Raw genomic sequence first — 13,131 nt, 5'->3', positions numbered from 1 at the left:
CCAGAGGTGTGTGCTAGTACTTCAGGGGGTTTTCTAGCAGCTTCCAGGAGTACTTGACATGATACGGTTTAAACCTATGGAAATGTTTAAAGGATGTTTCACACACAAATTTGAATTTTGCTGTTAATATACTTGCGAATTATAATGTGAAGAAGATCATTTTAACATCTACCACCACTTAAAACAATAAGATAAATACAAGCCAAATTAAAACAATACATTTGACTCCTAATGATACATTGAGGTGTTATAAATAAAATGAACAGTCTGTGCAAGAAACATGTCATTATTTACAACAAAAAAGAATTGGCCGCGAAAATGATTGGTCAAATACTGAAAAGGGCTATTTTCTGCTGTAATTTGCATGTATCTTTAGTAATAATGTTGTAAATATTGATGAGTCTGAAATGTCTGAAAATTTGAGCCAAAAGAAGGCTATGCTGTACCAGAGTGTTCAGCGCGCTGGTTTCATTCTCCCTCCAGCCATAGCTGACCAAAGCCGACTTTCAATTACAAGCTTGCCTACATGGCATAGTCATAGTTTAAAATAGCTCAATATTCCACTCTGAGAATATTCAGTTCATGCTCATCTATACTCATCTATGCTTAAGAACTGCACATTCTCACCAAAAAAGCAAAGTCTCTTCTTCACTTTTGTCAATTGGTGAAATTTTGACCACTGACTTGCTTGGTTTAAGACTTGTGGAGCTGCACATCGATGGATTTACTCTTCAGTGTTTGGACTTTCAGCAGTGAAACTGAAACCCCACTGAACTGAACTAAACTTAACTTAATCTCTGAAAACTGGACTGACACAATTTCACTTTAATAGAACTTCTATGTTAAGCTGCTTTGACACAATCTACAATGAAGAAGCACTATGGAAATAAAGATGAACTGAGTTAAAACAACGCATCAACATGACATTTCTGTTTAGTATACTTGTTCCTGCTGCTTGCATTAGTGTTACTGTGCCATGCTGGTAAAATGACACTCATTCAAGAATTAACTAATTTCTCTATTAGGTGAAAATGAATAAAATAAAATGAAATAATTCATTCGGTTCATTCCACTGTGGCGACCCCAGATTAATAAAGGGACTAAGCCGAGAAGAAAATGAATGAATGAAAATGAAATCATTTATTATATAGAAGTATATTATAATAAAAAACAGGCATTATATAAGGTAATAATATTTGCAATTTAACATTTCGTTGTACTCTTAATCAAATATGAACATGTAAGAGACTTTATTCAACATTTATTCAATATTTGTTGAAAACTTTACTGACCCCAAACTTATTATTGGTAGAGCATGTGATGTAAAATAATTGATTTAACTATTTAAATGGATTTCAATGACATGAATCCTGTTCCATTATATTTAGAAAGTGTATATATATATATATATATATATATATATATATATATATATATATATATATATATATATATATATATATATATATATATATATATATATATAWAATTATTATCATTATTAAAATTATTATTATTTATTTTATTTAAATTTTTTTTGTCAAAGTTTGAAATCCAAATGAACTGGAAGTTGCAGAGACTTATATTTCAGTATATTAAATGGATTATTGAGTAGGGGGCAGGACTTTTTTTTGCACCATTCCCTCATAGCAGACTAAAGGCTGATTTATACTTCTGCGTCAAACGCCGGCGTATGCTACGGCGCTGACGCATAGTCCTTCGCTGTGGCCATCGGCGTCGCTGACGTGCACCTCTCAAAAAATGTAACTACATGTCGCAACGACGCGTAGCGCAAGCTCTGTGATTGGTCGGCTTGTTAGCGCTGACAAGTCTGGGCTGGGCCGAGAGCCGTGTGAATGGTGCGAGCCTGATGGAGCGATTGTTTACAAGTGTGGAGTCCCGTGAAGGAGCTCCGGATGGAAAGTTTTGCTTTGTGTTTACCTCATAGTTAAAGTTTTTGCACGTCTGCCAGTTCCTGCCTCAAAATGAGCGAGTTTGAGCCACTTGTACATCCCGGAAGTGTTCAGGAAAAGCAAAACAGCAGCGAGGAAACTCGACACAGAGGAACATTTACACCTCACTACCAACTAGCGTTTCGGAAGTGTTAATGCAGACCAACAGAGACAGCGCGCAGAAGTATAAATGCACAGCTACGCGCGTTGCATGCGCCGTGGGTTACGCTGGTCACTTGATGCAGAAGTATAAACCAGGCTTAACAGTAAAGCCTTACCACTGCACATGACATTTGAACACAACTGTTGGAATAGGCCCTCTTGTGGCAGTCGCACAGAATTTTCAATTTTGTCATGCATTATGGAAGAAAAACTGATTCCCGCGATGTCCAAAATAAAAGGAGTGCAAAAGCAAGAGCCTTTATTCTTTATGCATTCACCATGGTTGAATGAATGAATATTAGAAACTCATAGACCGCAAAAATGAATGTGGAGACAACATTAAATAAATAATATTTTTATTACTCGTTTTTTATTAATGTTTTTTTTTTTTTTATCTAAATTTTTTTTATTCAAAAAACTAACGAAAAAAACTACTAGTTCTCATCACGTGCACACAGACCTGCTTGGACAACACTGGATATACGGCCTAGTGGCAATATTTTAACAGATCCGCAGCTCAAATCAGATCCGAATTTTCAGCACAAGGACATGATCGGAACTCCACGCAGCTCCCAGAATACTCTCTTTTGAAAATGAATGATGTCCGGTCTGTCACTTGTAACTTGTCATGTGCAGTAAAAAGGTGGCTTAAGAGGGGCGTGGTTAGAATTATTGAACATTTTTAGTGGATTAACTTGCATAGAATATCTGTTCCTATAAAGAATAACAATATGCTCTAGCAAAATAAACATTGCAAATTTTTATTTCACACAGACTTCAAGCTTTACTAATACAAGTACAAAAGTTCATTTGGCTAAAAGATACACTTCCCCATCAAATGAAATGTTATATATTTGTTCTTTTTCTCTCATCCATCAGATTGGAACAGACTGGGACGCGAAGGAAAGGATATTCCGGAATTTTGGAAATATGATGGGCCCCATGGACGAGCCTGTGGGAATGCAGAAATGGGGGAAAGGCTCAAATGTGACCGTGACTGTGGTGTGGATTGACCCCACTAATGTGATCGCTGCAACATATGACATCCTGATCGATGCCAGTGCCGAATTCACACACTACAGGCCTCCGCTGAACCTGCCCCTGCGGCCCGGCATGTGGACCGTCCGTGTGCTGCACCACTGGAGCCCCGTGGCGGAGACTCGCTTCCTCATCACTCCACTCACACACCACAAACACCTGCCTATACGCCATGGTGAGGCTTACACTGCATACTAAACACAACATGAATCATATTGTAGATTTTCAACCTGGAGTATGGAAATATGACAAAAAATGAACAGATGCCAGCATCTTTTAAATTATACAGTAAATGAAAATTAGTGTTTCATTACCAAAAAAAAAAAGATTTTAAAGGAGAATAAATGAAAATGTAATGTTCTGAACATACTTTTTTAAAATTAATCATTCTTTTAGTGCTGTTAAATGATTAATTATGTCCAATCACATACAAAATTTTTAAATATATATTTATATTTATGTACATTTTAATGCACAAACATATATATATACATGTATATTTTATATCAATATTTACGTTTAGTAATATTTATATATTGTTATATATAAATACAACAAAAACTACTGGAATTAAGGCAGTTTTTAATTTTTTAAGAACCATTTTGAGGTCAATATTATTAGCCCCTTTAAGCTATATATTTTTTTGATAGTCTATAGAACAAACCATCGTTATACAATACCTTGCCTAATTACCTTAACCTGCCTTAGTTAACCTAATTTACCTAGTTAACCCTTTAAATTTTAAGCTGTATAGAAGTGTCCTGAAAAATATCTAGTCAAATATTATTTACTGTCAGCATGGCAAAGATAAAACAGAAAATGTGAAAAAAATAAACAGGGGGGCTAATAATTCAGGGGGGGCTAATATATACACATATATACATATATACAATTATACAATTTTTAGTCGGCAGCTAGCTCTCTGCAAGTCTCACACAGTTGCCCACTGAAGCTAAGCCGAGCTGCGCCCAGTCAGTACTTGGATGGGAGACTACATGGGAAAGCTAGGTGGCTGCCAGAAGTAGTGTTAGTGGGACCAGCAGGGGGCGCTCAACCTGTAGTCTGTGTGGGTCATAACGCCCCAATATGGTGATGGGGACTCTATACTGCTCAGTGAGCAACCAACCCCATATCATGATTGGCTTCATCACTCTGTCTCCACTGAACCAATCAGCTGGTGTGTGGTGTGAGGTGTGGTGCAATATGGCTGCTGTCGCATCATCCAGGTGAATGCTGCGCACTGGTGATGGATGCGGTGATTGTCCACAACAATGACTAAGGCGCTCTTAGGGTCCAGAAAATCGCTATTAAAATGTAAGGAATTATTATTATTATTATTATTATTATTATTATTATTATTTTACATAATTAAAAATACACTGTACAGAGAACATTATGTAAATAGTAATTAGAAATTAATTATTAACAGTAATAATTAAAATAATTTAAATTAAACTTTTTGTATGCGATTTGCTGTGGTTAATCACTTTGCAACACGTAACAACTAAACATAAACTGAACATTTTTATTAAATTAAGCAATGTTAGAAAAAGTGTTAAAGTTAAAAACATTAACTTGACAATGCAAACAAACAGAATTAAAACCAATTGTGAATTGAAAAAGAACAGTTTAACAAAATAACCGAACTGAAATTAATTTTTATTTAAACTTTAGCATACAGTATGTTTTTAGACACTAACAATATGTCACTTGCAAAACCCTCATTTATACAGATTTTAACTGTGCAGTCATTGTGCAAACATAAATCACTTCCATAACAAATAACTTCATTTTAATCTGACAGCCTTCATAGCTGAATAAGATGTGAAATGCTTTATGGACCCGACCGCCCATCATAGCATTGCATATCACTTGAGAAAGCGCCGTTCAGAAAGCTGTATGTTTGAAGCTTTGATTTATGCCTTTTCGCCAGCTCGTATATTTAAGGCAGAATGAGATTCGCTCCTTCCTCCAACCGTAATGACTAATCCTCTTGCATTTTGGGTGCCCGTTTTAAACACCGTCGTCTGACACTTTAGTACACTGTATATTAAACTGCCTGAACCTTTCAGGTCATCCCACCCCCTGCTTTCAAAGGCACTTTCTGCCTTCACGTCTCGCTCTGTGCCTGCTTGCCTATATATAGCCCCGGCTCACAGTCACCAATGAGTAATACACCACACCGGGTCATCTTTCATCGGTATAAACTCGAAAAGATTACTGTGCAGGGTCACAATTGGTATCTCTTACCAATTAGAAGAAATTTGGAAGTAAATGTGGTCAGAGTGGGTGGTCCTCAAAATGCTGCTAATGAGGAAGAGGGTGTGATTGTGGTTCACCGTGCGTGTGTTATGTAGGAAGGGGTGATAAAGTATTTACTGAGATAATAGCAATGATTGACTCTTAGACAAAACAAGGGCTGCGTCCGAAATCACCTACTCAGTAGGTAATGCATTTGAATGTAAATGTACTACTCGACCGATAGAAAAGTATGTTCTATACAGTATGAATGTGAGTAGTATGAATGGAACTAAAACATACTACATCCGCCATTTTGATATTATCATGTGACTTACACACATTAGTTGTGTGTTGCTTCTCTCCCATTCATGAATTCTCTTGCGGTGCATCATGGGATTGCGTAGCATCCATCTGATGTGCACTTCAGAATCTTGAAGGAAGTAGTAGGTCATGCGGGTACTCGCATACTGTTTTTCGAATTCTATGAATTCAGACATACTACTCAGCCTGCATACTGTGTTTTGCATACTATATAGTATGGAAGTGTGAAATTTCTGGCATTTAATTCTTTATCTTTAAAAATAAAAAATAGAGGTTTTTTTAAAGGGTGCCTTCACACAAAAACTCTACAAAATGCAGCACAGAAGTTAAAACATTCCAGTATTGATTGATTGATTAATTTATTTTCTTTTCGGCTTAGTGCCTTTATTAAGCTGAATGAACCGCCAACTTATCCAGCAAATGTTTAATGCAGCGGATGCCCTTCCAGCTGCAACCCATCATTAGGAAACACCCATACACTCCCATTCACACACATACACAACAGACAATTTGAACCAGCGACCTTCTTGCTGTGAGAAGAAATCGCTACATTCTGCTCCACTAGTCTTGAGCTGACTGATTTAGTTTTTAGCCAAAATGCTGAACAGTATAGGAAATACTAATCAATGAGAGACATGCACTTACAGATTTCCCTTAAAGAAAGAAAAGCCAGAATGGAGAAATTTGAGAACTTGTGCCAAACTGAAGCATTGTTGACTGATCTAAAGTACCTACACTGAAAAAAAATATTCATTGAATTTACAAAAAACATTGTAAGGTAAGTGATTGCCAACAATTTATTTGGGCTGAATTTGAACAAACAAATTAAGTTGAACATTACTCAATTTATTTTGTTTGTTTAAATTCAGCCCATATATATTGTTTACACTTACCTTAAAAAATGTAGTAAGTCAGATGAATCATTTTTCAGTGTATATCTGTTGGTACATTTGTACACTTTTTTTACAGTTTTTAATCTAACTTGCAGTTAAAGTATCAATTAAAATGCCAATCTAAAGTATAAATGGCAGAAGTAAATGAATACATTTTCCTTACCACCAAATATTAATCTTAAAATTGTAAAAAAAAAAAAAAAAAAAAAAAAGCATATCAAGTTTTAAAGCAGATACTCACATGCTCTACCACCATCAACTAAACCTGTTTTTTTTAATGATGAAAATACAGCAGCGGGCTCTATATAGACCATTTTGAGGGATGTAAACAATAACAATGGTCCTAGAAAATTTCCTGTTTTACATTTTTACTTTCCAAGAATTCAAAAAGTTTGACATATTGATAAATAATGTAATGATAGCTGTTTTAACGTAAAGGTTATGATTGGGTTGCCTTTTGTTTTAGTTATTAAATAGTTCGACAAAAACCAGCAAATGTTCATGGGCCAATGACATTACTACATTGAAATGGTCTTTTTTGGTCACTTGCAATCAATTTGCAAGTGACCAAAACATACAGTTTGTTTTCATATCTTTGTTCTGTTGACATGTGATCCAAAGATTCATAGCTTAATCCAGAAGGAAATCTCAGTGGCTTGTGCTGCGTTTTAATGGAGATCCCAGTGTAAGCTACTATTATGGGCCATTGTTTTACCCACAGGTCACATGACTCAAAAAACTGTCAATAGAGTAAAATGAAAAATAGAAACTGGCTTATTGTCTTATTTTGTGATCAGTTTGTAGCAATGTATGGATTATCTGTGCTCTTCTAGCCGTCCTATAAAATTAAAGTAAAGTATATTTGTAATGCAATGCTAATCGACAGCCTTTATATCTGTATAGAGTACTATAAATGATTATCACTTCTTCCCCATTCTGTGAAACGAAACCACGTCTGGTCATAAAAAGATGTTCTTTCAAACACTCGACTGTGTCATGAAGGGAAGTTGCTGTAAAAGCATGTCGGTAAATCTATTTGATTTGAAAGAGGCTTCTGTAGGACATCTATTAATTGCAGGAAGACTAATTCTTATTGAGAGGACAACAATATCACAAAAAATGTTGATCCCTAAATAGTAAGCACACATGATTTACCCGAGTGTCTTATGATTAATGCCTACAGCAGGCACGAGTCCTTTGGCTCGTCGAGCCTCTGCACCCACGGCTAATAAAAGTTTATGGAGTGTGTTTATGCGGCCCAGGTCAGACGGCAGGCTGTATGCGATGACACTCGCCTGTCCAGCATTTCCTGGCCAGCGTGAAATGGAATGTGTAGGAAGGGTAAGATGGGTAAAAAGCAGAGACAGAGGGTGATCTGTGAAGGGCAGCCGGACTGAGAAGTGCGAGGAAATCTTCCTCCGAAATCCTCCAGGCCTGACATGTCCTTCCTCACAGCAAGATCAGCCCATTTTAGCCATCAGATGTACAGTACAGGATGTGCTGCAGGCGAGTGGGCTAGATCATATGTGAATTAAATATTTCAACGATTTGATAGCAATGTTGAAAATCCCAGCTGTACTTTTTTCATGCCCTTTAAAAGACTGAATATATAAAACGTAAAGCCACTGTTTTATATTAAGTTGCAGGTAACACTTTACAATAAGGTTCATTAGTTAATGCATTTACTAACATGAACTAATCATGAACAACACTTGTACAGCATTTATTAATCATAATTGAACATTTACTAATGCATTATTAACATCCAAGCCCATGCTTGTTAACATTAGTTAATGCACCATGAGTTAACATGAACTAACAATGAACTACTGTATTTTAATTAACTAACGTTTAATAACATGAATATATACTGTAGTAAATGTATTGTTCATTGTTTGTTCCTGTTAGTAAATGCATTGCTAACATTAGCTAATGAACCTTATTGTAAAGTGTGACCAAGTTGCAAATATTGTTTTTGAAAGTCCTTGAGCCATCGTCTTTCTTAGATGTTTTATGTAACTAAATGAATGGCTCTATTTTCATTTTAATAATCTATTAAATGTGTCTGAATATTATAGAGCAAATTAAGACAGCAAAAAGAGTATAACTGTAAAACCACAGTATAGAAATGTGGCCCACATATAAAATAGTGGCTTTACTTTTTATATATTTAGTCTTTTTAGAGGGCATGAAAAAAAGTATCTATCGCCATCTCTGTTCGAAGCATTAAATCCTAAAATACGTGCAGTGTTATTTCTTAACATTTTTGTTATCTGTTGTTGTACATCAGCACAAAATGAACATTCTATGTTTATATATCTTTGTTTATGGATATGGTGTATTATGTTTATGGATGCGATTATCAGCTAAACGTTGCTAATTGGCTTAATGTAAGGACTAAGGATGTTCCGTTTAAACACTGATATCTTGTGAACTTGCTTCATTTTTTAGTACTGAAGCTTTAATTAAACTAAAATAAAATAAAAAATGGAAATCTAGCATCAAAGTTAGGGCTGCACAAGATAACGTTATTGCATATCGCAATGTTGCAAAAATATGCAATGTTGAGTCTGAATTATAGTTGAACAGAATTGTATTTGATCACTGTAGTTATATGAATTTATATGATTTATGCAACAAAAAATATTTCCAAAGAAGCAGTGAGGAGATTGTAAATAAAAAAGGATGTAAGGATGTCGCCAGAGTGGCTTTTTGGTTTCTTTTATTGTGCATCCCAGCCACTAGCTCTCCGTCTGAAAGATTTTTTAGCATAGGGGGTGATATAGTCAACTTCACAATTTGTAATGTTGCAATATGTATTTGAATAATGGCTGGTGCCTTTACTTGAAAGCTCAGAGTAGTTTAAGAGTCTTTTTAACACTTATGTTTATTTTATTATTAAGAAATCAGATATTTTGTTGAAATATTTTTGGTTTTGACTATTAAAACTATTTGCCTTAGTAATGTTGGTAAATTAAAATAAAATGGTTAAATAACAAAAAAAAATGTAATATTGCTAAATGTATTGTAAAAAAATTTTCAATTATTATCGATATCAAATGATATGTTACCTGATATCGTTATAATTTTTTTTTATATCGCCCAGCCCTATTTTTACTTAAGAATCTTTAGATATTTGGACTAAAAACGAGACAAAACTAAGTTAGGAAAGGTGATTACTAAGGTGATTATAAGCTGATTACTGCTAGTCTCCCCAGAAATTCACCAAATAGTGCTATTCAAACTTCTTGTGAAACTGTATTCATATCACAATATAAGATTTCAGATTTTTTTCAAAACCATGCAGCCCTAATCAATATACATTTATAGTACATCAATAATAATAAAATAACCTATTAATATTCTCCTCGTGTTGGCGTGGGTTTCCTCCGTGTGCTCCTGTTTCCCCCACAAGTCCAAAGACACGTGAATTGGGTAGGCTAAAGTGTCCTTAGTGTATGAGTGTGAATGAGTGTACAGGTGTTTTCCAGTGATGGGTTGCAGCTGGAAGGGCATCCGCTGCATAAAACATAAGCTGGATAAGTTAGTGGTTCATTCTGCTGTGGCTTCCTCAGATTCATAAAGGGACTAAGCCGAAAAGAAATGAATGAATAACCAACGATTTTACCTACAAAACAATAACCTTCCATCCATCAACATGAGACAACACAAACATACTCAGCACAAAACAAACAAACTTAAAGCTAATGCGGATGTTAAAATACTTTCTCTACACATCAACTCTGCTGGTCAAATATAAATCGCTTCCAACCAGCGACATTGTTTTTTTTCCAGAAAAATCTCTCAGCTACAGAAAATGCGAAAGTCCTGGAGTCATCACCTTTTTCTTTCTCCCCAAAAATAAAATCAAGGAGCCTGTTCTTTATTATTCATGTCCAAATATGTAAAATGTTCCAGCGAATTCAGTCATAATCGCACTTTTGCTTCGCTTGCATTAAGCCCTCGTGCTTCTCTATGAGGAAAATAAAATAACCTTTTTCTTCTCTCTCACAGAGGATGCTTTAAAAATGCACAACGGACCGGCTAAGAACAGCTACATGGAGCAGAGTTTCCACGGCCTGAACCCCATCCTCAACATCCCAGTGCACCTGGGTCAGGTAGAGGCAGCGGAGCACAACGCAGGTCTCACGGGGTCTGAGCTGGAGCGCTGGGTGGACAGTCTGGTGGGCGACGTGTGGTCAGCAGTGGACGTGTGCTCGACGGGCCCTAGTGGATGCCCCGTCATGCAGACTTGCAGGGAAACTGTGTGGAGCTCTCTCAGCCCAGACCCAAAATCCCAGCTCGGCCCACCCAAAAACAACGGACGAATCAGGTAGCAGCTTTCACTGTCCTGAAGACTCGCCTTCCTTCATTTTTAAGGCCGTTTAATTTTTAATATTTATTTATCCAGCGCCGCTCATGTCAATATGAGCACAACAGGCCTCTCAAGCGCAAGACATGAGGCTACGAAAGTGTGCGCCGGGACGTTTTTACAACTTCTTTTTTAAACAAATGTGCTCTCAATCTCAAACTCTGAGTGCTCTAGTGATGTGAGTGCTGTGAGGCGTCTCGATATTTAATTTATTTTGATTACTGTGATTGAATCTTTTGTCAACTGGACGCAGCGGGTGATGCCTATGTGTAGGTGTTCCCGCTGAATGCTGGGATTTGGGATATTAAGCACAGAACGGACCTTAACACTGGTTATAAGACCAAAAGTGATGTTTGTATAGTAAGCCTCTATTTAAAAACACACGTGCACCTACAGTAAATGATGGAATGAGTGTTTTTCAGCCGGTAGCTTATTAAAATCCAGTGTTTTGGTTCATATTTAAGTGTTCAGCACAATATTGCAGTTTTTTTTTAGTTTACCCAAAAACACTCACACTTCCCTCCTTTTTACAAGCCTTTTACTTGATCAAATACAGTGAAACAGACATTTAAAGCCTTCAGTCTCCCCAAATGAAGTCTAATGTTTGGGTTTTAATAAGTTATTGGTTGAAAAGCATCTGTTTTTAATAGATATTGAGTTTTTGACAAGTCGTGGAGATCCAGTGTTGTGCAAGATGCCAACCTCCACACAATCCTATTGCTTTTGGAGAGCAGTAATGCCTGTTCAGAAATAGATCACTTTGTCCTGATGTACAGATAAAATGGCTTTTTGGCTACTTTTAAAGAATATGTAGCTATAAAGTATATTTAAAAATGACCAGTGAGTGCATGTGTTTTAAGCTAGCAGAGTGAACAGTTAGCAGTATACTAAAATAAGGCTAATCAGTGATTGTAATGATTTGGCTCGTCATCAGTAATCTAATATATATATATACACACACACACACACACACACACACACGCGCACACACACACACACACACACACACACACACACACGCACACACACACAGACTACAGGTCAACAAATTTAAGGGTCAGTATGATTTTTAAATGTTTTCAAATAAGCTCATCCTGCTTACCAAGGCTGTATTTATTTAATCAAAAATACAGTGCAAATTGTACAATTGTGGTTGTCATTTCAACATAATACAGTGTCGTACACAGTGAAACGAAACAATGTTCCTCCAGGAGCAAAGTTCTACATCAAACAACATAAGTTGACAACATAACTAGAGCGCAGAGTGTGGTTTGTGCAACATTTAGTGCAAATAAGACAGGACAGGCAAGACAGGACAAGACAAGACATGGTAACAGTAACACTGGTCAGTACACTGCGGATGTTGAGCAAATATAAATACTGTACAGGTAAACATTTGTTATTGAGGTAGACATGTTGTACAGCATAAAATAACTATTCTTTTATTAAATAATAGTATTGCACTATAAAAAAACTGTTCAAAAGTACTTTATAATTTAATTTCATCATTTATTCCAGTGATTTAAAGATGAATATTCTGCTTCATTACTCAAGTCTTAATTAATTAATATTATTATTATTAATATTATTATTAATGTTAATAGTAATAAAAGCAATAATGACTGGGGTACTAATTTAATTTGAAAGTACATACAATATGAAAGCCGTTATTTAAAATATAAAAAGCATTTAATTTTATTTTAATTAAAATTGTAAATATTTTTTACATTTTTATAAATGCTGCCTTGAGGAACAGAATAATTGAAAAAAAATTGACCCCAAACACACATATATATATATATACACACACATACATACATATATATATATATACACATACATATATATATATATACATATATATATATATATATATATATATATACATATATATATATATATATATATATATATATATATATATATATATATATATATATATATATATATATATATATATAAATAAATATATATATATATATATATATATATATAAATATATATATAAATATATATATATATATAAATATATATATATATATATATAATATATATATATATATATATATATATATATATATATATATATATATATATATATATATATATATATATATATATATATATATATACTAAGTTGCATTTATTTGAT

The 13,131-nt window shown here is 34.9% G+C and overlaps 1 protein-coding gene across 1 annotated transcript in view; it reads left to right on the top strand.

The window, feature by feature from the left end:
* Positions 1-10,944, top strand: part of xylt1 (xylosyltransferase I) — a 106,494-nt gene extending 95,550 nt beyond the window's left edge. The window contains 2 exon segments of the mRNA NM_001172397.1: positions 2,994-3,327; positions 10,622-10,944. Of these exon segments, the coding sequence (NP_001165868.1) occupies positions 2,994-3,327; positions 10,622-10,944 (657 nt within the window).
* The last annotated feature ends 2,187 nt before the right edge of the window (positions 10,945-13,131 follow it).

Source organism: Danio rerio, chromosome 3, assembly GCF_049306965.1.
Source record: "Danio rerio strain Tuebingen ecotype United States chromosome 3, GRCz12tu, whole genome shotgun sequence".
NCBI lineage: Eukaryota > Metazoa > Chordata > Actinopteri > Cypriniformes > Danionidae > Danio > Danio rerio.
Note: the sequence above shows the minus strand (reverse complement) of the source record. Positions and strands in the feature narration are given on the sequence as shown.